The sequence below is a fragment of the Dicentrarchus labrax genome, unplaced genomic scaffold, assembly GCF_905237075.1.
Source record: "Dicentrarchus labrax unplaced genomic scaffold, dlabrax2021, whole genome shotgun sequence".
In the NCBI taxonomy this organism is placed as follows: domain Eukaryota; kingdom Metazoa; phylum Chordata; class Actinopteri; family Moronidae; genus Dicentrarchus; species Dicentrarchus labrax.
Genome location: NW_026136719.1, coordinates 32,189,954 through 32,216,297, shown reverse-complemented (window position 1 = coordinate 32,216,297; position 26,344 = coordinate 32,189,954). Strand labels below are relative to the sequence as shown.

At 40.7% G+C, this 26,344-nt stretch overlaps 1 protein-coding gene across 2 annotated transcripts in view; it reads left to right on the top strand.

Moving 5' to 3' along the window:
- The window catches only part of lrrk1 (leucine-rich repeat kinase 1), a 79,442-nt gene that overhangs the window by 15,747 nt on the left and 37,351 nt on the right, over positions 1–26,344 (top strand). For both annotated transcript variants that reach the window (XM_051379964.1, XM_051379965.1), the window contains 20 exons: positions 4,241–4,412; positions 6,007–6,186; positions 6,660–6,796; positions 9,100–9,326; positions 10,205–10,332; positions 11,130–11,293; positions 12,523–12,660; positions 13,253–13,365; positions 14,680–14,750; positions 15,481–15,610; positions 17,733–17,845; positions 18,141–18,355; positions 19,911–20,075; positions 21,574–21,746; positions 21,917–22,037; positions 22,663–22,822; positions 23,793–23,971; positions 24,071–24,168; positions 25,692–25,863; positions 25,956–26,125. In XM_051379964.1, the coding sequence (XP_051235924.1) occupies positions 4,241–4,412; positions 6,007–6,186; positions 6,660–6,796; positions 9,100–9,326; positions 10,205–10,332; positions 11,130–11,293; positions 12,523–12,660; positions 13,253–13,365; positions 14,680–14,750; positions 15,481–15,610; positions 17,733–17,845; positions 18,141–18,355; positions 19,911–20,075; positions 21,574–21,746; positions 21,917–22,037; positions 22,663–22,822; positions 23,793–23,971; positions 24,071–24,168; positions 25,692–25,863; positions 25,956–26,125 (3,026 nt within the window). The remainder of the gene's footprint in view (positions 1–4,240; positions 4,413–6,006; positions 6,187–6,659; positions 6,797–9,099; positions 9,327–10,204; positions 10,333–11,129; positions 11,294–12,522; positions 12,661–13,252; positions 13,366–14,679; positions 14,751–15,480; positions 15,611–17,732; positions 17,846–18,140; positions 18,356–19,910; positions 20,076–21,573; positions 21,747–21,916; positions 22,038–22,662; positions 22,823–23,792; positions 23,972–24,070; positions 24,169–25,691; positions 25,864–25,955; positions 26,126–26,344) is intronic.

The following is a 26,344-nucleotide window of genomic DNA, read 5'->3' as shown; positions in this document are numbered from 1 at the left end:
ATGATATATTAATTTTGCAGGGGAACAATGCACATCATGTTCTTTTGCTTTCCATGCTTATTCCAATAAAAAAAGGTTTTGTGTCGAGACAAACCTGGTGAGGTGACTGTGTTTAAGGTTGGGTTTACACAGAGACTACATCTTTTTTGTATTTGAATTAGAAGACTTTTTCCTGATCCTGTCATTCACCTTGATCTGATTGCTTTTGTTGTTGTGGTGACTTCAGTCTGTACTGATGACAGGGGATGTCCACTCTCACTTACTTGCTCTTATCCTGTGTCACAGCTGTATTATTTAGTGGCAGAGCTGCGGCGTTTTTGCAGAGTGGTGCAGTGCTCTGTGTTTTTTGTGGTGGCATGAAGAGCGCGTGGGCGTGCTGCTCTTGTTTTTATTTGTGAATACATCCTTCGCAGGCATCAGCAGAGATCTGGCCTACTTCTGCCTGTGCCAGTGTACATTAACAGATTGGGCTGATTAGAAAACTCTAGGAGAGCAGGAGATGAACAGATCAGATATACAAGAGAATCTACAGTTCATTCCATCTCATCTACAAAGACATCGACATTGAATGCCTGCAGGAAAAAACATACAGCTTTGTCAAAAACAGTCAGTCAGTTCATGCCTCTACTATCCCTGGCTGAACCTGCTGTGTCAGAGTCCTGGTCGGAGCTGGCTGTACATCAGGTGGCCTCCATTTGTCCGCCCCACTCCGGTTCTGTCGGCCATTCCTGGCCATGTTCCTTGGCAGCATTCCCCGCTAGGTGCCCCGCTCCTACGCTAGTAGTGTTTAAACTCCCCCTGTCCTTCCAGCTCCCAGTCCAGGTACAGTCAGCTAATAGGACCACTATGTAGCTAGTGACAGCAGCTAGTGCTGTTAGCATATGCAGCGCACCAGTGTGTTACAAGAGAAAAGGTCCGTGTTGCACAATCCTCTGATACTTTCGTCCTGGTGACAAGATGCAGCTCCCGAATGGAGTTTGACATCGTTTTTGTTTTTCTGCAACTATCCAACTAATGAAAAGTGTGTCAACTAAGACTCTTTTCATTGACTAATGGGTCGACTATGACAGGGCTGTGCTACAAAAAAAAGTTTTTTTTACTGAGATTTTATTGTCATGGTGATGTATCCTTTTATACTATGACAGTTTTCCCAGAAAATTATTTTTGTAATAAAGCAACATATCGCCTTGGTTACAGTATTGCAGTATGTTGAATCTGTATCGTGATGTGTATTGTATTGCCAGATTCTTACCAATACACAGCCCTAAGGTCTATTGCAGTGGTTACTAACCTGGCGGTCAGGACCCCCACTATGGGTTGCCAAAAGTTCATAGGGGGTCTCGAGGCCTTTGTGATTTTACGGTGTGCTGGAAAAATACACAGTAGGCCTATATGTCAGTATTTGACTCACTTCTGTGAAGAAAAGTAAATTGTCTTATAGAACAATGGCCAAGTGTTAGGGACAAGAAAACACAGAATTTGTCAAAAAAGAAGCCTATTAAGTCTGTATGACAAGTTTAAAAATTAAAATATATATATAAATATATATATATAAATATACAGACAGAATTGTATAAAAAAGGGATAATCTGTTCCAAATTTCTAAATCACTCGTTTTACCAAACTTATCGGTTACTGTTTGGGTTCATTGTACAGTTTTGATATAATATGAAATATCCATAAAATATATCACTTAGTGAGGGGTCGTCAGTTGGCTTAATTATAGAAAAGGGGTCCTTGTCATGACAAGTTTAAAAATTCTAAGTCCTTAAAAAATAATTACAAAAAAATAAAAAAAATTCCAAATAAATCCAGTTCTCTTGTTTATAACTCAATAGTGAAAACTAAGAAAGCGTCAGTCTCAGCTTTACTTTGCTAACTAGCTAATGTTACTAAGATGGTGAACAAAGTCAAAATTACACCTGCTAAACATCAACATGTGAACATTGTCATTGTGAGCATGATGCTAGCCTTTAGCTCAAAGCCCCACTGTGCCCAAGTACAGCCTCAGAGCAGTTTTCATATTTTACAGACAGAAGTGATTAGTTAAGTCTTTGTGTTTCAGACACTTTTTTTCGTTTTTCGTTTTAATCAATCCAGCTGTTTACACTGGCTCATGTTTCACTAACGTCCATACATCCAAAACTTCAACGTGAAGCTTATTTTTACGCTTAAAGTCTGTTTTCTTCCATTTTACTGAGTAACATCAGTGAATATGCAAGTGACCTACACTCAGTACTGTACCTGAACACATCCTGTGTAGACTGATGACCTGCTGCTGATGTCCTGCTTTCTTTACAAATTATAGTTATGTGCTTAGTGCAGTCCAAGTGTGAACCTATTGTGACAGTTTGTTGGAGCCAGTGGAGGTGACATACAGCAAGTTGAGCTGCTCTCATTGGCTGCGCAGTTTCAACTCTTTGTAGCAGGAAACAATGGTGGCATGCCTGGTCACACGATCATGTACTCTAGACAAACAGTCCACTAAAATATGTTTGTGAAACGATTTGAGGAGTAACACAATCTGGATCCATATCTGATCAGCACTGCCAAGTTTGACAGTTTGATCTGAGTTTGGTGCGTTGAGCTGGACAGACTCACTGATAATGACCTGTCAATCACAAGGTAGCCCCACCATAAAGCATACCCTACTTTATGGTCTATTTTACTCTAAATGGGACCATCATTTACTAAATGAACATCATGCTGTATGGAAGAAGACTGAAACTAGAGCCTGAGACCATAAACTCATCAGGAAACTGTTTACTGAGCTAATACATCAAGTGAGAAGTAGGTTAATTTCTCCACAAGACTGCATGGTATCAGTGTTTTATTGCAGCCCATGGAGATGCCCCCTGCTGGCAATTACACAGAATGCAGGTTTAAAACTCTTAAACACTTCACAGATCCAGAAGCTCAGTCCAATATTTATACTGCCAATGATGCAGTGGAGCGCACCAGCAGAGCAGTTACCAACAATAAACTCCTACAACAAACTGCATGAGTCTCACGGTAAAGTCTCACAAGGGAAAAAGCCACCTACCACCCATCTGTAACAGAGGCAGCACCTTGCTGCTTCTTGGTTGAGATGTCTTGTGTGAACACTGCAGTGACCACATTGAATAAGCTGTCTTTATAAGTCTACTGCTCTATTTAGCAAGTGCGGTTTCTATATGTGCCCTGCTGTACTTGTGTTGTATGTGCCCACTGCTGAGGACCTGCAGACCAAGGTCTGTGTGAGCAACAATGACCAGACATTTCCTGGAGCATCAGTCTGATATGGATTAATGATTGTTCATTATCCCATATCAAATAAAGGCTTTCTGTTTGAAAGTGGTGTAATTCAGCCTTGGGTTTGATTTCAGGTTTAAGTTCTTAAACCTTATTGAGTCTGAAGTTAATGGTGGGTCCAGTGTTAAGCAGCACTGAGTGTTAATCATGAGTTTTGCAACTATATAGTTGCCCTTTTCCACCCAGTACTGCAGAAATCTCAAATTTCAGTAAACTGATTCTTTATCCCTGTCTGAGTCTGGGTTTTTATTCAATACTCAGTATACGGTAAATGGAGGACTTCCAGCTTGTTTCAGTACGATTGCTTCCTCTTGTTCGTCAGTTTCTAACAAAATCCTATCTGAGGTCTTTCAAGAGTTTGCTCCTTAATCGTCCGTGTTATGTAATGTACACTTAGCGTAATTGTTCTATGTCTCAACTGGTTCAGAGGAAATGGGAAATCTTGCAACATGATGCTTTAATAATGTGGTTCATGATGGCAGAGAAGTGGCCTTCATGTGCCAAACAGGCACTGTTAAAGGCATGAAACCGTACCTTGTTCAACCTGAATAATCAGTTCCCATGTGATCAGTGTGCTGCTAATAGTCAACAAGACAGAACTACTTCAGCCTTTATTTAGGTTGTTAATCAGATGAGATTTATGCCTATATTTTTCTAGTGTAGGTTTCTTGTGATTACTGTAAAGTGTGGCTTTCTATTTGCAATTTGGACTTCAAGGTAGAATCTAGCCATCAATACATTTTGTGTTAGAATTACTGTTGTGATCAGTGAAATAAAGGTCCAGTGTGTAACATTTAGGATCTTTTGCCAGAAATAGAATATTATATTCATAGGTATGTTTTCATTAATGTATAATCACCTGAACATAGGAATCATTGTGTTTTTAGTGATTTTCTCATTGTGTGTGTGTGTGTCTGTGTGTGCGTGTGCGTGTGCTTGTGTGTTATAGGTACGTCTCCTGTGTGTGGCAGTTCAGCATGATGATCTGCAGAGTGTGTGTTACCTCCTCAAAGAAGCCCGTATCACTGTACCCCAGGAGCTGTCCAACAGCAACCCAGCCATCCTGGCAGCATACTACGGACGCACCGGCTTGGTCAAACAGCTGCTGGATTCTATACCTGGTAAAATGAAACAGCTCCACATCTGCCATATATAGACCAGGGCTTGGCTTCTTTTTTTTGAATAACATGTATTCATTCATTTTAAATCAAAGACCCGTTCCTGTCCTGCACCCCACCATTTTTATGTCAAAGTCATTGTACTAGTTATGGATAGTACGACTCAGCCTGAAAACAGTAGACCATTCCTAAGTCCCGCCCCATTTGGAACCTTGGTCAACCTCCTGTACTTAGATACGCTACAGTATGTGCTAGCCTCGTCTATGCTGAAAGGACGCCCACATTTTTAAGATGGTTATAAGGCTGTTTTATTTAAAATGTAAATTTTACATTATGTATTAGTATGTTTTTTTTTATATATTTTTTTTTTTTTTTCTTTTGTTTGTCCTCTGTTACTCAAAACCCGAATAAAAACAGCAAACATTAGCTCTCATGATGTAACTAGCTAGCTAACAATTAATATAGATTAGCTGGCGAGTTGTTTTGCTCTAAAGAAAAACACTGACTGTTATTGGAGCACAGAGCAAAAAGGGGCGGGACTTGGGAAGCTTATTGTCTTAATTAACTAAGCCGCAAGCCAGCTAACAGTAGCTAACTAAAGACTATGTATGTCACTTTTATCTTTTAGCTGCCTTAAAAATGTGGTTGTATTCTCAACATACATTAACCTAGCACATAGCATATCTAAATACAGGAAAGGAGGACGTTGACTGAGGTTCTGACCAAGGCTTACTCAACTGTTATTGGAGCACAGAGACAGAAAGGGGTGGGATTTAGGAAGAGTCAATTGTATAATGTCTGCTATGTCATGTCTGAGAAAATAATCCTGACAGTGCCATCAGGGTCATCTTGATCTGGATTTGGAGATTATAAATCTATAACAAAAACCCTGCATCACAAACTGGAGGTGTGGGGATGGGCAAGAAATTGGTACTCACCAAACAAAGAGGGTGTAATTAAAAGATGATGAGGACTGGATAATGCAAATTGTAGGATTCATTGTTTTTGGAGCTTAAACTAAACTAGGGACTAAAAGTCGGGATATCTGGGCCTCTGCTCCTTTTTGACAATTCCTTTTAAAACCTGTGTCTCGTGAGTCCCCCAACTTTATGAATACACAACAGTAAATTACAGGAGTACCCCTTTAACAGAGAACATTCTGTAATTGCATAAATATTGTTTTATATAGAATAGAGTTTGCTATAAAACTTTATAGATTGTCTAAAGCTTCCAAAATAATTGTTGTTCTTGCTCTAGAATAATAATTATTGTTAACAATGTATCTTCATTGTTGTAACCAGATGCTCACAATTAAGATGATTGATGATACTTAGCTTAGAAAGAATATACAGTAGAATACCTCTTAATCATGTTTGACCTCCTCATGAACACTGAAGAAAACCCTCACTAAGAAAATAATCTGTCTGACAAAAAAACATTTCAGAGTCCCAACTCAAGGTCAGGTCCTAATGGAAAGTTTTAAATAGCCTCAACCAGTTTGAAACTTTGCCAGATCGGTCACTGGACTAAAAGAGTCTCTGCGGTAGAGTCTGCGTGGTTGTTATTGATCAAAGAACGTCTTCTGGCTCCCTCTCAGGTCCATGTCTGAGAAGAGACTTGCTGAACTGGATGCTGGCCACATCGTGCCAGCATGGTCACCTGGAAGTGGTCCGACTTCTAGTCCACAGCTACGAGGCCGACGCCAGGGACTGTGCCATCCACAGCGACGAGTTCGCTGTCATCACAGGCCTGCCGCTGTACGCTGCTGCACGAGCAGGTAGGTGACACAGACATTAATACACTGCAGACTATATATGTACTTGTTACAGCAGCTCATCATGCCTGTACTATAACTCTAAACCCTTTAATAATCACCACACCCTCCTGTGTATATTCAGCTTTTCATTCAGCAGATACATCCACCAAACTAGAAGGTGCACACAGTCTGTGTGCCCTACACACACTGCTTTGCATTTGTAGTTGCACTTGTCACCCACAGCTAATTTCAGAACTGGGCAGCAGTTCCACCCCATCCTTAGACGAAACTGTGTACCACAGCATATTGATATTAATAGTGCAATGTGAATTTCTATTCTGCTGCTGTGTGTACGTCCAAATGCTGAACAACTGTGAGACATCATGTAGAAACATGTAAAGCCCTGTATTTCCAGAAGTGCTGGAGCAATAACTGGTGACTGACACTGAGTGAACACTGTTGGTCCTGTGAGCAGTGTGTGTTCTGTGTTGCAGGTAATGAAGAGATAGCTCGCTTCCTGCTGCAGAATGGAGCAGGGTTCTCCTCATACACCCTCATGGACCATCCAGCATTCAGCAAACACCTCCTCAGACTCCAACTGCAGGAAAGCTCCAACACAGAAGGAGAGGAGGTCTGTGTTCTGGAAACGAAGGAGGGCAATGATGTTGTGTTTTTGAAACAATAAATGCGATGCTGTCAGAGGAGAGCACCGTCGTTAATGAGGATTTATATTTAAGTACTGGTTCTCCCTAATGTTCTAGCTTTCGACCCCAACAGGGAACTCTGACAGATGTTGCTCTGCAGGACTTTGACAAACATGGAGCAGTGTATCACAGCTGCGCTCTGCTCAGCAACGTAAACAATGCAACAGTTGAGACAATGTAGAGCACACTATAAATGCATTACAACAAACATCTGCTCTAACAGATGCATATCTCAGCGATGTTTTTGTGAGATGCCTGCCTGTGTGGGGGGAAGAAAACAATATTCATAAGGAGATCAACAATTCTTTTTGTGTCGTTAACTTCATGCATCACAAAAGTGATCGGTGTGCTGTTGTGTTTAGAGTTTTGTGTGACTTGGTGACAGCTAACAGAGGTGCAGACTGGCTTTGGATCAGCTTTTAGGCGAGTTAAAAAACCGAGACACTCCTGCACAGATGACAGGGATACTGATAACCAGTGGTTACGTTTTTCCTTAAGGGACCTGTTTTCTATCAGTGAATTAAATGACAACCCCTGACTAAGTAACATATCTTATGGATATTTCACATTATATTCAATCTATAGCAATACGAGTAGAGAACAGCTGATAAACTGTGCAATGAACCCAAACAGTGAACACAGAACTGCAGGAAGATTGTGTGTGGATGAATTTTGAGCATGACCCTCTGGTTGGGAACCACTGTTCTATATCATATCCTGAATAAGGGACTTATAACAGCCTGTTGATGGTTTAGTTATTATAGTGAACTAAAACTAGGCTACAAACTGAAACTCTTAACTCCTATGAAATACCCTTAAGAAAAAGAAAACTAAGAAACAATATTGTACTTACAAAACAAACTAACTAATATAAAAAAAATATATACTGGAAGTGTCTTTAGTGTTAGTCTCATAAGTCAAAACACAGAAAGCATGAGGAGGCACTGGTGTATTGTACCACCTATTCTGAACTTCTAGTTTTTTTTTTAAGTATATATTTTTTGAGGCTTTTATTGCCTTTATTATAGTGACAGCTGAAGACAGACAGGAAAGGGGGGGCAGAGAGGGGATGACACGCAGCAAAGGGCCGCAGGTTGGGTTCGAACCCTGGGCCACTGCAGCAAGGACTCAGCCTCGGTACATGGGTCACCAGCATTACCCACTGAGCTATCCTGGCGCCCCTGAACTTCTAGTTTTAGAAATCTGAAGATATAAACACACAAACTTAACTCTTAACAGTAATTTCACAAGCCCTTTCACAAGTCCTTCTACCTCAGTACTGAAACTGTCCATGTATTGTGTAAACTATAATTTTTGAGTGCTTGCAAATTTGGAAACACGTCGATGGCAATTAGAATGAGTTTTGAAAATGACTAAACTGGATATAAAAACTAAATATTTAGCAAAAGGTCCAGTGTGCAACTTGTACAGTGTGATGTAGAAACTTGAAGCCACCAGTGCACATCCACTGAGAATGGACTTTACAGTGAAGGAGGAGACATCTTGTGTCCAGCAGGAAAACTTTGTATATTCATCTGCATTTTAGCAAAATTTTTTCAGCTTCCTTTTGAAAAATCAGTTGAGTGTCTTTAAAGACATTCAGTCAGTACCTTCTTTTCTTATGTCTGGGGGACATAGGAACAACATTTGTATAGTCAGAGATTCTGGAATTTTAAATGAGCTTGAAGGAGGAGGTGTGTTTTTTAAGGATTTGAATGTGGAAATTATACTTGTGCATGTGGACAAAATCTTTAAATGGGGCCATTATCATATACTTTCTTTCTAAGTGTTTAGAATTACAATCTCTTATAATAAGTTCATAATACTTTTAGTCAAGTAGTAAGATGTAGTAAATCTATGGTGTTTCAGCAGGGTTCCCATGCGTCCTGTAAAATCTGGAGAACCTGGAAATTTAGAGAGTGGTTTTCCAGTCAAATTGCTGAAAATGACAAAATATCCTGAAAATAATCAACATTGTAATTGTATTTTAGCCCCTCACTCAGATTACGTAAACCTTTTACCAGTTTCCATGTCAGTTCAGAGATGTTTACACAAATTGCAGCAAACTTTTGGCGTCAAGTCAAGTGTGTGTGTGTGTGTGTGTGTGTGTGTGTGTGTGTGTGTGTGTGTGTGTGTGTGTGTGTGTGTGTGTGTGTGTGTGTGTGTGTGTGTGTGTGTGTGTGTGTGTGTGTGTGTGTGTGTGTGTGTGTGTGTGTGTGTGTGTGTGTAGGCTATCAGTGTGTGTTGGAGTGGTCTGCAGCTGCCCTGGTTGGAGCTGGACTGGTTCATGGATGTCTCATCGCGTATCACCCACCTGGACCTGTCGTCCAACAGCCTGGCTGCTCTGCCCTCTGTGGTGCCCTGGGGTCTCATCCACCTGCACACTCTGGATCTCTCTGATAACCTGCTGGAGGAGCTGCCAGCTGCTCCCAACTCCCAGGAGGTCATCTGCTCCAGGTACACATGGCAGCAGCTCGTCCGAGACACCAGGGTTGCAGCAGTGTCTCAGACAGTGTCCTCCATCTTGGACATGATGGATGTCCTCCACTTAATTACATTTGTTGGATAATTGCAAATATGTAAATAGCACTGGTTGCCTGCTGGGAGCTCTTAATCTGCACTGATTCCAGTCCAACATTGTCATCTCACACGTATGCATAGATATCTTATTTATATTATTATTGCTGTTAACCTTGGTTTAAATCCAGAGTTTGAATTTCAAATTTAAGCTGTCTCTGCTCCTGACACCACAATATCTGCTTTTCGATTTCTAAATGTGTAAAACCCAGACAATACAGAGTAAATAAATAGCTTTCTACCTGCTTCCAGTATTTTTGATAATCTAGACTGACCATGTGCTCAAGTTAATTCTGTTACGGATTGGCACAGTGCTACTCCGGGACTATTGTGCGCTAGAGCCACTTGATCAATCTGTGGAGCCCCAGTTGAGCCCCTCCAAGAATTGTTGTTGTTTTATTTTTATTTAAATAAAGAAATATGTAAAAGTTAAAAACTGGCCATTATGTTACGAGTCCAGTCTGATAAATGCACTTCTTGTTGTTGCCCGCCATTTGTTTAAGCTCTCCTTTAATCCTGGTACCGGCCCTGGTTGCTGGATACACAGAGATACAACTATTATTGATCTTCTCTCACTTAAAATGGCAAACAAGCTTATTTCTCTAAATGTCAGTGTGTAATGCCTTTATTGAAGGCTTTTACCTTGGCACAAGTACATTATACACAAGTGTAGGGCAAACACTGATTACTTGACTCAGTGCTTATTGCATGACATTTGCATGTGTCAGAAGTCTCTGTTTGTCTCTGCTGTGCTTCAGGTTACGGCAGGTGAATCTCTCTCAGAACCAGCTCACCAGTTTGCCATCCGGACTTCTCCACCTGACCCGCATCCAGAGACTCTCTGCCGCAAAGAACCAGCTCACAGTCCTGTTTGACATCCCTACCAGTATGTTACCACGATATTTCATATAGATTTAGAGAATATATTAACTTAATTGTAGTGAGTGGCATGTTGAGGTAGGTTTGAAAGGGCTGCGTCAGTGAAGAGCCAACCAAAGAGGACAGCTGTGCTATCATGAAACACAGCTGGAGTGAATGATTAGCATTTTAAATCAGCTAGCACATGTAAACCTGCATGGCTGAATCCATGTTGTGTCATTCACTCAATATTTCTTAAGGCTCATTTTTGTTTTGTTTTGTTTTTTTTTTTGTTTACAATATGGTAAAAAGAAAAGGTATATTGTGATACAATTCACAATTAGTGGGCATGATTTTTGCCTCACAATTTTCACTGAAAAAAAAAAAAACTTTTTTAAATCATGATGATGTGACACTTGTTGAGGTTGGCATCGCTGCAACACTACTGTACTTCGTTATAACTCTGTTTGACACATTTGTGCAGTAAACCAATTTTAACCAATAAAAAGAACCTGTTTCAGTTTAGTTCAGCTTAATTTTATGATGCTTCAGCTGATTTTTAATCATCAGTTGTCAACAAATGTTGGAGTCTGAAATGTCAGAAAGAGCGAAAAAAGTCCAAGCTAATGTCTTGTTTTGTCCCACCAACATTCCAAAAAGTGGAAAAGTGTGATATCACCAGGGTTGGCCAGCATAAATTACCCATAAAGTGCAGAATTGATTTTAAAATTCTGTTAATCACCTATAAAGCACCATACAGGCTGGCACCACTTTATATTTGTGAATTGTGTCCGTCAGATCCAGACTTTGCTTGTGTCCTTGCAGCTACTAACTGGATCGGTCTGCGTAAGCTGGAGGAGCTGGACGTGTCTGATAACTGTCTGAGCAGTCTTCCCTCGGCGGTCATGCACTGTTTGAAATCTCTGAGCTTCCTCAACGTGTGCAGGAACAAACTGAGCAGCTTCCCTGACCCCTGGGCCTGTCCGTTGGTAAGAACACACACAGACAGCAATCCACTTCCTGTTGATTTCTTTCAATTCAAATCTAATGTTCCAGTCTTTGTTGTCCATATTTGATATTCTGGGTGTTCATTTGATGGCATACATTAATATAATTGTTTAATAGAATTCTTAATTTGCCATCTATTGGTGCGCCATCACCACAGTTGGTTAATTATCGATGTTTTGATTGTTACACTAAGTCATTAGATCTTGTGTCAAAGCTGTTCGAGAGGCTTTTCTGTGATGCAATGAATGTTCACACAAAGGGCTTTGAATGCTTCACAAATTGTCTTTTATTATTGTTAGTCAATTGTTAGTTGTTATAGTTAGAAATCTGGGAAGTCTTGTGTAATTTCCATCGGTGCAGTCAACCATTGAAAAAGGCTAAGGCACTCTATGGATGTATTAATGTAATAAATGTATTCTTCGAGCATGGGCAATAAAACAGATCCATTCTGATAAACATTCAATCAGTCTAGATTATATACTGGCTGTGAGTGTCTTGTGCCCAGCACAGAAGGTCTATACACAACATGACCCACAGAGGACACAAAATAATATAGCATGGTCCAGATACAAGCATACATGTCACAGAAAAGTGTAACAGTCAAGCCTAATGACTGAAATGAAACATAATAATAATAAGAATGTGTGAAACCAACTCTATATACTGTTAAAGCTGCACTAGGAAACTTTTATGAAAATACCTTTTTGACGTATTTGCTCAAACTATATCCTGACAGTAGAACATGAGACAGATAATCTGTGAATAATAGATTTTGCAAAAGGAAACCAAAATCTATATAAGCAACAAGTTCAGTAAGCAGATGCTCTGACACTTAAACACACTGTTGCTTTTAATTAACACCGGACTTATACTTTAAAGTTGGGGGAGACATTTGGCAGAAGAATGGACAGAAGGTGGACTTGATTGTGGATCGTGCAGACTAACGAGAGATGGGCTACAAGGACAAATTAATAATGTGGCAACTACCAGTGTATTATCTTAATACTGATAGATATTTACTGAAATATTCAAAATCACAAAAAAAGCTACACAATAAAAGCTGAAAATGACATGAATCACACTGAAGCTGATAGTGTTTTGGGGCTCTACTGGAAGAAAGTTTTTAAAAAGTCAGTCTGAATTAAAATGACACATGCAATGCACACAATAACACAAATGCTGAGACATTATTCTCTCTCCTCCCCTGCAGAAGCAATGCAGAGCTTCCTCCAATGTGATCGAGAGTCTTCCGAACACCATCTCCATCTTCTGGAGGACTCAGCTGCAGGAGGTGGACTTCTCTGACAACAGCCTGAACGAGCTACCCTCATATATTTTTGAACTGGAGGTAGGAACTGACCGAACCCGAGTGCAACAAAACACACACACACACACACACACACACACACAGTAGTCGTACTCTTGTGTGTGATCTGTTCAGTAGCCTCCAGGTGGCACTGCCGCTGCACCATTGTCTCCACGCTCGGGGTCATTGACTTACAGTCTTGTTCTGCGGTGTAGCAGCACCAGGAGATAGTTTACACATTAGATGCAGAAATATTTGGCTCACTGTGCCAACACTAATGATGGAAGGGGAGTACGCTTTGGGATTGGATTGTGGAGCCCTTTGGTAGAACTGCAAACCAAATATGGATTCTGTACACATTCAGTACCAACACAAGAAAGATCTCATTTAAAGGAATAAACAGAAGGGCAAAAACTAGTTCTGAAGTGGCACAGATGAGTGATTTCAGAGAATTTGTCTTTTTTTTCTTTTTACAGTGGGAAGACATTGGTTTGATTTAAGAATTACACTGTCATAATCTGAATTATGTGAGCGATGATGGAGTCAGCCAGCTGTGTTTGTATTCCTTGAAGGGAAAATGTGAAACGTGTGGTTTACGGTATCTCATCCCTCCTCCCGCTTGTCCTCCCGTCAGGCCCTGGTCTCGTTGAGATTATGTGGGAATCACATTGCAACTCTCCCAGCCCCCAATAAGTGGAAGTGCTCTCAGCTCAGGACCCTCGATCTTTCCAGGAACCAGCTGGGCAAGTAGGTCCATGCGGATACACACTTCCTTGTGTGTTTTTTTTTTTTGTGTGTGTGTGTGTGTGTGTGTGTGTGTGTGTGTGTGTGTGTGTGTGTGTCTTTGTGTGTGTACACCATCTGCTGGAGTCAGCTGTTACTGGGTTCTCTACGGAGTTCAATAACTGCAATGTGTGAAGAAATATTTTAATGCACATTACAGTATGTCTATCTGTCAGTCAGCTTTGAAGAAAGATGGTGATTTGTTTTGGATCAGGGGTCTCAAACTGAGACTGTCTTGGGGCCACAGCTGGTATCCTCTCATAGGATGGCCACTTATTACCACCATTACTACCATCATACTCTTTCTCATCATGCAGTTTCTATACATGTTTATATCGTTTTTTAAATCATCTTTGTTTTCGCAGCCAACCATTTGGATTTTCAGGAACCTTTGACCATTGGCATTATTGTGCAACAAATGAAACACAATTTTAAAAGAGAATTATGTTTTTATTTTAATTGTCTACGAAGGGGTAGTTTAAGATGAAACAACTAGAAAAAATTATTCAAAATAATAATCCTATGAGAGGGATTTATTATATATTTGACACCATGTCGCTGGCCGGAGCCATGTTTCTACAGTACCGACAAACCAAACACTGGCTGTGCATAGGGCCCTCTGCGGTTTTTGTGAGTTTCGCAGCCACTGTAGTTTCTTCTTTGGGGTGAGCGGTATTCCTTGTATGTGAAAACCTACTCAGCAATAAACCCGATTCTGATTCTAAAAAATGAGATCAGTACACATTGAACAAACAGCTGGAGCCTTCTGACTTATGCTTCACCACTCAGTCCAAATACTGGATGTCCTGAGCAGAATTGTTAAGCTGATCATCCTAAAATATCAATAAAACTGCGGTTTAACTGGACACTTTAAATACTGAAACTGGTGTGATTCAGTCAGCTTACACTCCCACTTATAAAGTGATGTGAGTGGAGCTTCTTTGGCTGAATGCACCAGCTGCAGGGAGCACACTGACTACTAGACAATATCCAATAAGCTTCAGTTTGGTCTTTAGGCAAGTTGCAGCACAGTTTAACCAGCAAAAGAAACGCTCAGCGGTAGGTAAAAGTAAGAAGCTACTACCTGAAGGTTTTGCATATTGCTTCTTGCTTAGAAGAGATAAAATATTGGATAAGAGATTTCATAGAGTCAGAGATAAGACAATTTAGCTTTTTATGAACCAAATCTAAAAGTCAGCTATGCAGGCTGTTGTATCCCTTTCTAGTGCTGTTCTATACTTGAATTAAGTTGACTGCATTTCAAATTGTGTCTTTTAGAACAGAGGAGGGGCCCAAATCCAGGAGGCTGGCCTTCCTGACTACATGGAACAGGAGGGACCCAGACCCAGGTAGATCTGCTTTACAATCAGTTATTTGAACATAAATACAAACAGATAAACAAAAGGAATCCCAGTGTTCCTCCTTGCTACTGAGAGTGTGGAGATGATGTCGAGACTCTAGGGTCCAACTAATATATTGTTTCTGCCAGTGTTCAGTCCCTCAGCTGGTAAGATCCTGTGACTGCAACACTCAGCATACATTCAGAAATTTCCCATCGTCCCTAAAGTGTTTACAGCAACATGTTATTAAGGTGATCTCCCTGTTGTTGCTGTAGACTTTTGATATACTGACGTGCAATATTTGAGTCCAAGGCTTGTGTAGCAGAACAATGGGCCTGATGCAAGAACGTTTCGTATTCTTAACTTAACTTTTGCTTACTTTTGTTTTTGTGTAATCTGGACCACTCCTAAAGAGAAAATTTTAAATATGGGAAAATTGGTGAATGCTACAATTTTTTCTAAATCAGTCGTACAATCAGTTTGTATGAGTGATTTTTATTTATACTCGTATTACATAATGTTTCACATGGGGCTATAGAGAGGCTGACCCCTGCCAAGATCCAGTTCTGTGGAACACGATGCTGACTTGTTTTTCTTCTTTGGAAGTGTTTGGCCCAAAGTCCATAATAATACTCTTCTAATACTCCTTCTGTTCTAATACACTGGGTTAAGTGATTTTCTGCCTGTGTTTAAGCATACTGTATCTGCTGTGACCCTTTGCATGGCACGGTCTTTGCAGTGTGTCCTATAGAGTTTCCCATGATTCTGCGGGATTCACTGGAAGTGCTTTACTTGAACGACAACCAGCTGGAGTGTGTTCCCCAGTCAGTGTGTGGTCTGCACAGCCTCACTGAGCTCTACCTCTCCAAGTAAGTCCCCGCCCCCAGCTGCAGGGGGCACTCTCATCTCTGTCAGTGCTCAATGTAAAAATGTAAAACAAAACAGTTTCTGGGTGCAAGAACATTTCTCCATACACCAGAATTCCCATTAGCAGACACTGGGGGCCATATTCCCCAGCATTCTGCAGGTACTCACAGAGCTGTTGACTTAAACGTATCATATGTAATATTTCTGTGTTAAAATGTCTTAAAACACTAGACTTAACACGTGACTTAACGTAAACATAAATAAAACTTTACTATAACCTCGTCCGTGAACAGCGATGGTGGTTGTTTAACAATTACGACAACAACTCCTGTCATCCAACGCTATTTCACAACGACGTCAAACTATGTGTTTTGATTTAAAGTGAGAGACCCCTAGTTACAGAAATGACATATTGTACTTTACACTTTAGTAATGTGAGATGTGAATCTCCATCACTGAAGCCGATGCGATGTGCAACTCAATGTATTACCAACGACCTGATACATTAAAGATACATAAGATTGTGATACAATTCCCCCCACTGCGATGTAATCAGGGGTGTAAGAAAATATCGAAAGATATCGTATCACAATATTTGATTTGCAATATTGTATCAATTCTCAAAAACACTGTATTGATATTTGTGGTTAATACCGTGAATTGCAAGATAACAGTGTAAACTGAGGTCTGTGATGCTGAATGTTACTGTGAATGCAGATTCTACTGCTCTGGTTGCATAAACAAGAAAACCTTTTTTTTATTAAATCACAATATATTGCCTAGCTTACAGTATTGCAATATATGAAATCGTAACCCCTGTATCATGATATGCATCAAAATATTGAAAAGAACAAGATGCTATGCAATTCAGTAGTTTGATTTTATTTCTTTGGTTCTTCTTCAGCAGCCTGAGAGACAGTTTAGAGAGGAGGAATCAGTCTAAATATGAAATTACTGGGCACATTTCTAAAATAATATATTTAAAAAAAAGTTTTTTGTTGATGCAGAGATGCTAGAAACAAGCTCAACTGTATTTTTTTAATCAGGGCAATCACATCTTGAACCTTTATGCCACCGACGCGAACTGCTGAATCTTACCCATCCCTACCATATACAGTATTACATTTGGATGGATAAAACTGAATAAACACATCACACATGAATTTCAGTTCAAAACAATTACCATGTCATCAGTTAAAAATCATAAAATCAGTTGTGAAGGTCAGAAGCTGATCACATTACACATTGCACTGACTAAATCATTGTTGGGATGTTCTTTGGTTTGTTTTGTGACACCAAAGAACACTCACAAACATTACGTAACCATAAAAACTCAAATGTTAAAAAGTCTGTTTGACTTTTGAAAAGAACAAACAGTGAGGTACAAAATCACAAATCTTCTTGGGTTGGCCACCCAAATCCCTTCAGTCCCTGGGAACCACTGCTTGTATGAGTCAGTCCTCCTGCTACAGCTGTCTGCAGCTGTTTTATACAAGCAGCAAACTGCTGTGCTCTCACACACCACCCAGAATTATTCAATTGTTTAGGAAGTCATGGATCCACAGTATCCTGTAGCTGCCAAAAATGACATTCGCAACACATCTATGTGACTGCTTCTTAAAAAGGGGTTTAGGGACCCTGGTGGACTCTGTCGATTTTGTTTGGAAGGGGAAGGTGAAGTAAGAGTTATTGGGCCCTATCTTGCCGATCTGAAACGCAAGTATCAAACGCAAAACGCTAAGCGTCACTGACTTTAGACTAGGTTTTTCCTGGTCTGTGGCGGAATTGTTTTCTGAAACAGCAAAATAGCACCAGGGAATTTTGCGCCAGAACACGCCTCCTCTTTTCGCTGAACCGCCCCCTGGAGCGCAAGTTCATTCCCTAATTTAAGGACGTGCGTCTGTGGAGGGAAAATTCCAATGTGCGTCGAGTGCAAAATAGGAATTACACAAGCGCCAGTGTACAAAGTCAATTGCGCTGAGTGCAAGATAGAGCCCATTGTCTGCAACTACACTGCTACACGCCACCAAATCCTGGACATACTAGACCTTTAATGAGGAATTAAAGGACTTTAATTTCTTTCTTTAATGTGAATCATTGACTCATGTTGTCTTACCTGAACAGTAATCTTGGAATCCGAGAGCTTCCAGCAGAGCTCGGTCAACTCTCCAACCTGTGGCAGCTGGACATTGAAGACCTCAACATTACTAATGTCCCCCAGGACGTGAGAAAAGAAGGTACTGTCTGAATGTCTTCAAAGACCCCCTCAACTGTCTAACCCTAACCCTAACCCAATTTTCAAAAGGAAGCTGAAACATGTCTCCTACTTCACTGTAAAGTCCATTCTCAGTGGATGTGCGCTGGTGGCTTCAAGTTTCTACATCACACTGTACAAGTTGCATACTGGATCAAACTCTGAACATTCATCATTCAAATATCACACTGCAGGAACAAGAAGAACAACTAACTTTGTTTGCTGTCTATAATTCCCAACACCCTGAAAACCAAATCTTGACCTCTCTGATTTTTCAGGTCCTGTGTCTGTCCTGGCCTTCCTCCGGGCACACCTTCGAAAGGCAGAGCCGTATAAACTGCTGAAGATGCTTGTGATCGGTCCACCGCGGCAGGGGAAGACGGCCCTTCTGGAGGTTCTACAGACCGGCAAGGCATCCCCCTTCACCCCATCAGAATGCAGCATCTCCACCTCCACCTGGGAGCTGGACAAACCCAACTGCGGCAAAAACAGCGTGAGGAGAACACAGACAGCACCTGTATATACTATACATTGAATGCACACACACAGTGCATTCTCTACATGTCAGACCATAAACATTGTTTTTTGAAAAACTACAGTATGATGTATTATATCTATCTGTAAGATCGTACTTTGAAAACTAGTTTAAAATCCAGTCCTTTAAATTCAGTTTAATTAGCTGTTGGATTTTTGGGGCTTTTTAGTCAATATGTAGATGGAGAACCAGTAATAGTATTCCACCTGGTTAATGCACTGCCAGACCATCAATATAAAGTGTATATTTCTCTTCTCTTTCTCTATTTCTGTTTCGTTTTCCCTCAAATGAGAGCAGAGGAAAGAAAAATCATGCAGCTTAAAAGTTTGACATTTTTTGTGGGCGCCCCCCTGGCCACAATGTCCCCTGGCTCAGATCCGGCCAGGGACCTTTGTTGCATCTCTCTCCCCCATTTCCTGTCATTTCTGTGAAAAACTCTTTAAAAACATTGTTTGGGGCTGTTTTTTAGGCCTGGATTAAAACCCTGACTTTGGTTAAGTACTCTATAGCTTCCTCAAATCCCCCAATGTTTGTCCTTGCTTGTTGTTGCTGTTTTGAAAATGAACTGAACTGAACATCAGCAGTGAGAGAGGACAGAAAAGCCACATATGTTGCTGTCTAAAGCCCTTTTATCAGACATGGAATATGCAACATTGCTGGCTTCGTCAGTCTGTTAAAGTGAAGGCAGTTTTGTGGAAGCTTTACCATCAAAAAATAAAAGTCAGACATCAGATAACTAAGCATTTAAGATAGATTTCTTTTCACCACAGACTCCGAGACCCATTTAAAAGTCGACGACCCACCAATTGAAAAAAACATGCTCTACACCACACGACCACCTCCCTCCCAAAAAATTTACTTAAGAATGAAGTAATTGAAGAAGCCTAAATTTATGCAGCTGTTGCAAGTTTAAAAAAGTGTGTTTTTATAAGACCAGTTCACATCAATTGTATAATAAATAAATCAAATAAATATTATGTATGGTATACAGTACGACAACCCTAATAACCCAATAAGACCAGATATTGTTAGACCAAGGAGCAGATTCTACTCATCCTCAAAGCCTTGCGTTTTCACTCTAGTGCTATCTCTGGAGGTAGAAGTAACATAAATGAACTGATAAAAATGGAGGTGATGAAAATGCATGTGAATTGAAAAATAGAGGGGTAGAAATGGGTGTGAAATGAGAAAGGAAGTGCTAAATTGTGCTTTATTATTATTTCATTATTATCATTACAATGATTTAAACGCTCATACAACAGCAACACCTCATTCCTGAAACAGGGATTACTTTTTCGACTGAAAGTAGTTCCAAATAAAGACTATTCACAGTGAGGTCTGTGGATCTGTCGGTTGGAAACTATAACAGAATCAGGGAGTGGATATTTAATGATGACTGTTATATTTTATAAATACTGAGTCACCTCAGACTATTTTCCTTCTATTCCTGACTCATCTTCACTCTCCTGTCCCTTCTTTAGCGCTGATCTAGCTCTTGTCTTGTTGCACACAGAAAGAGTCAGTGGCGTTTAACGTGTGGGACATCGGCGGCCAGGCCAGCATGTCCACAGTGAACCAGTGTTTCTTCACTGATAAGGCGCTGTACGTGGTGATCTGGAACCTGGCTCTGGGGGAGGAGGCTGTGGCCAACCTGCAGACATGGCTGCTCAACATAGAGGTGAAACGTAGCTCACACACACACACACACACACACTTCCGCGGCACCAGTGAGAACCTGGTTCCAGCTGTAGTTTAGTGTGAGCGGGTCAGAAAGTGATGGGTGTGACTGTGAGAAGTTGTCGGTGCCGAACAAAGACATGGTGTTCCAGTTTCCAGTGGGAGGGAGGAGCATTCTGGCTTAAAGGAAAATCGTTTTGGTTGTCAGACCACATAAAGCAACCGCAGTCAGATGGATGTCATTTAATGGAAGAGTGATGACGTGGAAGATGTTGAAAACGCTTGCATCATTTCACTGGAATGGTTCACTGAAGCCTAATTACTGACTGTAACATTTAATAACGCCTCTCTTTGGCATCCTGCTGATCTCTGTGTTTAGTTTTACAGCATTAATTACGCCTGGATTCGTTTCAGAGGCTGACCAGAGTGAAACTTTCTTCTGTTGTAACTTAGTATATGACTTTTGTAATTGTCTGTCTCATTTTGGAGTGATCCTGTCAATTTGTCTCCCAGACCCATTTTAATCCAGAGTTTTTTCTTTGGACCTACCTAACCTCGCAGGCTGCTGATCAGGGCCTGTACTGTATGTGTCAGTTCTGAGAATTAGTCAGTCCATCACAACGACTGTGGCGACTGATATCATTTGGATCACTTTCAGAGTGGTTTGATGAATGACATTGTGCCATACCACTTATTAAACGCTTATATAACATAATGTTACGCTGCAAATCGGTCTGTGTACTTTTGAAATGAGAAAACCAAAACAGCAAGCCGTTTCCCAACTAAGAAAACAACACTTTTATTGCACTAATTAAGGCATAGTAAATATAAAAAAGGAAAAGCGTATGAAATGAGTATGTTCCATCTCTGGACAGTTTTCTAAGACATCCATAGATCAGGACACAGATATACCTTCAAATACAATGTTAAAAAACAGAGTGAAGGACGCCCGGTTAGCTCAGTCAGTAGAGCTGGCGACCCATGTACGGAGTTGCTGCAGCGGCCCGGGTCCGAATCCAACCTGCGACCCTTTGCTGCGTGTCATCCCTTCTCTCTACCCACCTTTCCTGTCAATCTTCAGCTGTCTCTATCCAATAAAGTCATGAAAAGGCCAAAAAAGATAACTTAAAAAAAAAACAACAGGGTGAATTGAAGACACACATATAAGAGATGCAACCAGTCGTCCTTTAATCAATGTGGTAGTAGAAGTAAAGTACTGTAGCTAATATGGAACCAGCTATAAACAACAAGAAACACTAAAGAGCATTTTTAGTTACAATAAATACGTTTTATGTGTATTGATCGATATGCAAAGCTGACAAATCCAATCTGTGTATTTTTATGTTTTTGCCTCACATCTTCATTTATTTAGACTGATGAAGACACAGTACTGTCTGGAAGATGTGTACAGTACCCTCTTTCATCTAGTATTCTTTCTTACGCTAATCCATTTTTCCTTAATACACCTCCAGTTAGTTTGTGTGTATTGTGGCCTGCAGGCGCGGGCACCCAACTCTGCAGTGGTGGTTGTGGGGACACATCTGGATCTCATCGACACCAGGTTTCGCACTGAGAGACTGGCCACGCTGAGGGCTTACGTTCTGGCTCTTTGCCGATCGCCGTCAGGGGCTCGAGCCACCGGCTACCCAGACATCACCTGCAAACACCTGCAGTAAGCACACATCTTCCTTTTTATTGTTTGTTTGTATCAATAATAAGAAGCTGTACTGTTGCTTCCTGCCTTACAGGAATGTCTGTACAGTGTATTCAAGTGTGTGTGTGTGTGTGTGTGTGTGTGTGTGTGTGTGTGTGTGTGTGTGTGTGTGTGTGTGTGGTCCTCAGTGAAGTGTCCTGTAAGACCCTGGAGGGTTTGGATGGGCTGAAGAAGCTGCTCTACCAGGTGGCTCTCTCCATGAAAGACAGCAGCAGCTCAGCTTTTGGCAGTAAGCAGCTGGGCAGACTGGTGAGTTGTGTGGACCAACAGATAGACACTGTTTGCTTACTGAATATATTCAGTAGTACACTCATATATCCCATATATATAACTGCAGGAAGCGAGATCTGGAGGAACTTTGAGCAGATTATCTGCTGTAAATATTGATCAGAGATCAGTTTTCCTGATATTTGTGGTGACTTTTTTATACAATTCTCTGTCTTTATTATGTATTTTTCCATTTTTAACAATCCTACATACTTAATATTCTTATTTTGATTAGTTCAGTGTTTTCTCCTCATTGTTCTATCATCTCTTTAGTAGTCAATGATAGAAAAGAGGTCCCTTAAGGAAACGGAAAAAGGTTGGAAATCACCTGTATGTATGTATTTATTTATTTATTTATTATCAAGCTTGTACGTATTACGTAACAGTAACTGAAAATACATTTAGAAAACAATCAGAGTTTATTCATTACCCCTCATAATGAATGTGACCATATTCTAAGCAGATGGGGCGTGGTCAGAGTGTGGGGAGGTGTGGTTAAAAGGCATACAAAAATCTACTACATCATGAACCTGTCAACTGATGTCAAAAGTATTTCCAAATGTTACTCTAAAGCAGAAACAGATTTTACCGTTGTCTCCTCTACCAGATCCCCAGGAGCTACCTGACCCTTCAGGAAGCAGTGGTAGCGGAGAAGCAGAGGAGAGCTGCTGAAGGAGAGGTCCAGTACCTCACCGATGCCCAGCTGGACCGCATTCTTGAACAGAACCCAGGAAGTGACATCAGAGACTATGAGGACTTGCAGACTGGTACTGTGACATGTCCAGCAAACATCTGGAATGTGAACATCATCAGTGTGACACTAGAATCATAATTAATTACAGTAGTTATTTAATGTATGCAGATTTTTCCCCACCAATATTTGTAATTGGCTAACAGTGTTGGGCAAGTTACTTAAAAACATGAATCTATTACTCATTGAAATTGTACAATTACATTGCTTTACTTATTATTCAGCAGCAAAGGAAATGCTTTACTTTACTGTAGTTACTGAGCTATCAAAGGTGCCTTTAAACAACTCCAAATCCTCCACAACCACACGTCACATCTTTTGTATTTAACATCTGTAGAAACAGAAAATGAGACCTTCTGGTGTAACAGGCAGGCAGCCCTACGACTGGGAGGGATTTACCGACCGTCCAGCAGCTCTATTAGACTCGGCGACTGTGCACAGCTCTTATCATTCACTCGCAGATATTTCCCAAGACCTGGCAAGACGTTCAGATGTTTTTTTTTAGGGAATTCACATAAAAATGTGTGATTTTTTTTTTTTTTTTTTTTGCTTTCTCTCGTTGGAATCTGATTCCTTCAAATATTCATAAGAACTGGCTTTAGCAGTACCAGTAAAACAGAGTCGTTCATTAGTTGCAAACTCACAGTTCAGTTCACAGCTCAACGCTCTTTAAGCACATTCATGCACAACGTCTGTTATTATGATATTGGTGGTAAAAATGCCGGGGTGTGCGTGGTCTGAATTGACGTGTTCTTTGTTCTTCCTCTCACTGAACATCCAACATGTGTTTACTGCTTAAAAACTGAATACTGAGCATAAGATAACTTGCTGATGCTGACTTGGCAGAATATTTCTCTAATTTCCCAGAGTATTGGATTTTATGAAATACTTGTAACAATGTCTGACTAAAGATTTTGCCCTTGACTACACCGTTCATGAAGGAACAACATCCCTTTATGTCTCTCCTCTTTTTTGCTTTCTTCCAGCCATCAACTTCTTAATAGAGACAGGGACCCTGCTGCACTTCCCTGACACCAGCCATGGCCTGTGTACCCTCTACTTCCTGTGTCCTGTATGGCTGTCAGAATGTCTGGAGAGGATCATGCACCTCAAATCCTCTCGCTCTGTAGCCAGGAACGGAGTGATCCGAGCTGAAGACCTCAGGGTGAGCTAAAATTTCAGGAAAAAGGTTTGGCTCTCTTAGTTGTTTTAATGAAGAAACTGACTTCCTGTGGTGATCTCTATGATGATGTCTGTTGTGCAGATGCTGTTGGTAGGAACAGGGTTCACCCAGCAGACAGAGGAACAGTATTTCCAGTTTCTAGCCAAGTTTGAGATTGCACTCCCTGTGGCCAACAACAGGTAAAGTATTCTCTAAATACCAAATAATACTCAGTCAATACAATTAGTGATTCTCTTGCTTCCTCCACAAGCGCACACGTTACTGTCCTAGTAACAACCTAAAAACACTTAAATAATTAGATATTATAGACATATAGCAGCTATAGGGTGGCCACTTCCTTCACATCAAAAAGGAGGACACTTTGCATACACGGGGACACGCAAGCAGATATTTGTTTGGTATGATCCGGTTTTAAATTGTAATGTTTTTCCACCAGATTACATAAAGGTGCATACACATACCACATAGCTAATAATAAATATACAAGATACAGCTCATGACAACGTGCCCTTCCAATTCAGATTACATAGGTCTAATAAACATCATACAGAAACTGTTCTTAATGTTTTTATCTGGATAGATAAAGGGGGAAAAAATGCAGCACCTTCTGTTTCAGATGTCTAGGATTTGCCAAGACTTTGCCTTTACATATGAGTATGAGCATTTTCAGAATTTCAGTCCAACAACTGACGTTAGCTCACTCTCTGTCGCTGAGAGTTTGATTGACAGCCTGGTGGTAACAACTGCAGTGATCGGGTGGGGAATCAGCACATTATTAAAATGAGCCATGTGTTGAAAGGTCACAACACGAAAATGTAACCAATGAAATTACTTATTTTGACACACATTTTTAGCCAATAAGTATTAAACTAAGGAGGTAATGTGTCAAAAGGCAACCTTTTTAGTTATTTTCTCAAAAGGAGGACAAATGAGTGTCCAGCTTAAGGCTGCGCCTGCAGCCGGACGGGGCATTTAAAAACCGGACTGTCCGGCCTAAAGCCGGACGAATGGCCACCCTAGGCAGCTATCACCCTACCAACCAACTAACTGACACAAAGGACATCATGCACCTTAGAAACTAAATGGCGACCATGTTGAAAAGACGACAACATTTTGAAAATGGCTAAAACATGAAAGTGACATCTTAACTTAGCGAGCTAATGTTTGTATGCAATGTGTGCGAAATGCTAGCTAACTAGCTAGCTAATCTACATCAATTGATAGCTAGTTCTACATACTAGTACATTTGAAAGATACAGTAGTATTGACACAATACTTGCTAACTAGCTAACTAATTTACATTCATCATTAGTTAGTTTGCTAACATTTGCTAATTTAAGATGTGACTATATATGCTTCTGTTATCTTTTAACATCTTCAAAATGTGGTTGTCTTTTCAACATAGATTAGCCTAGCACATAGCATACATACAGGAAAGGAGGAAGTTGACAAAGGTTCTGACCGAGGCTTGCTCAACTGTTAATGGAGCACAGAGCAAAAAGGGACGAGACCTAAAATAGGGTCAGTTAGCTATATCTCAACAAGTACCAATACATAACCTACCACTTGAAAAATGCTAAATAGTAGTTAATGTGGAAGCAACCTCCTAACAACAACAACAAAAATCTTGGCACCAGCAGCAAGCATACCTGAAGACTCTTCATGTTCTAGTTTTGAATGTGTTCCTTTCCTCTTGCTGTAGCTATCTACTGCCCCATCTGCTTCCCCACAAGCCAGCCATGGACATCCATGGCTTCCAGCAGCAGACCAACAACACCCTGCAGCGCCTTGTAAAGATGAGCTTTGTTCCTGCCGGATTTTGGGAGCGCTTCATCGCCAGGATGCTCATCAGCCTGACAGAGATGGACCTGCAGGTACTGAGACCAGCAGATTTTCATAATTCACCTACTATACTTCCACACCTTCAGCTTTTACATTCATGGACTGGAATGTTGTGTTTGTGCAGTCATTTGAGACCAAAAGAAACCCCAGGAGCCAGCGCAGCAGGAGCTCTGTGATCTACAGCTTTACTGGAACCCAGCAGAGGAACCGTTGCAGCACCTTCAGAGTCCGCCGCAGTCAGACCATCTACTGGAAGGAGGGGCTGCTGGTCACTTTTGATGGAGGTTACCTCAGGTCAGAGCTGGGGTTGGAAGGATGTGGGCAGTACGGGAGACTGGGACTGGTAGGGAACTGGGGTTGGTTGACATTTCAGGTTTATTGTATTGCAAGTAAATCAGTGGTCTGTGGACTAAACATATTATAAAAGTTTGTGAGGTAGAGATATTGTAAATATGTTGCTTCTAGTTATTGGCCATAAGGATCGGCTACATTTTGATATAAGATTGAAGATAA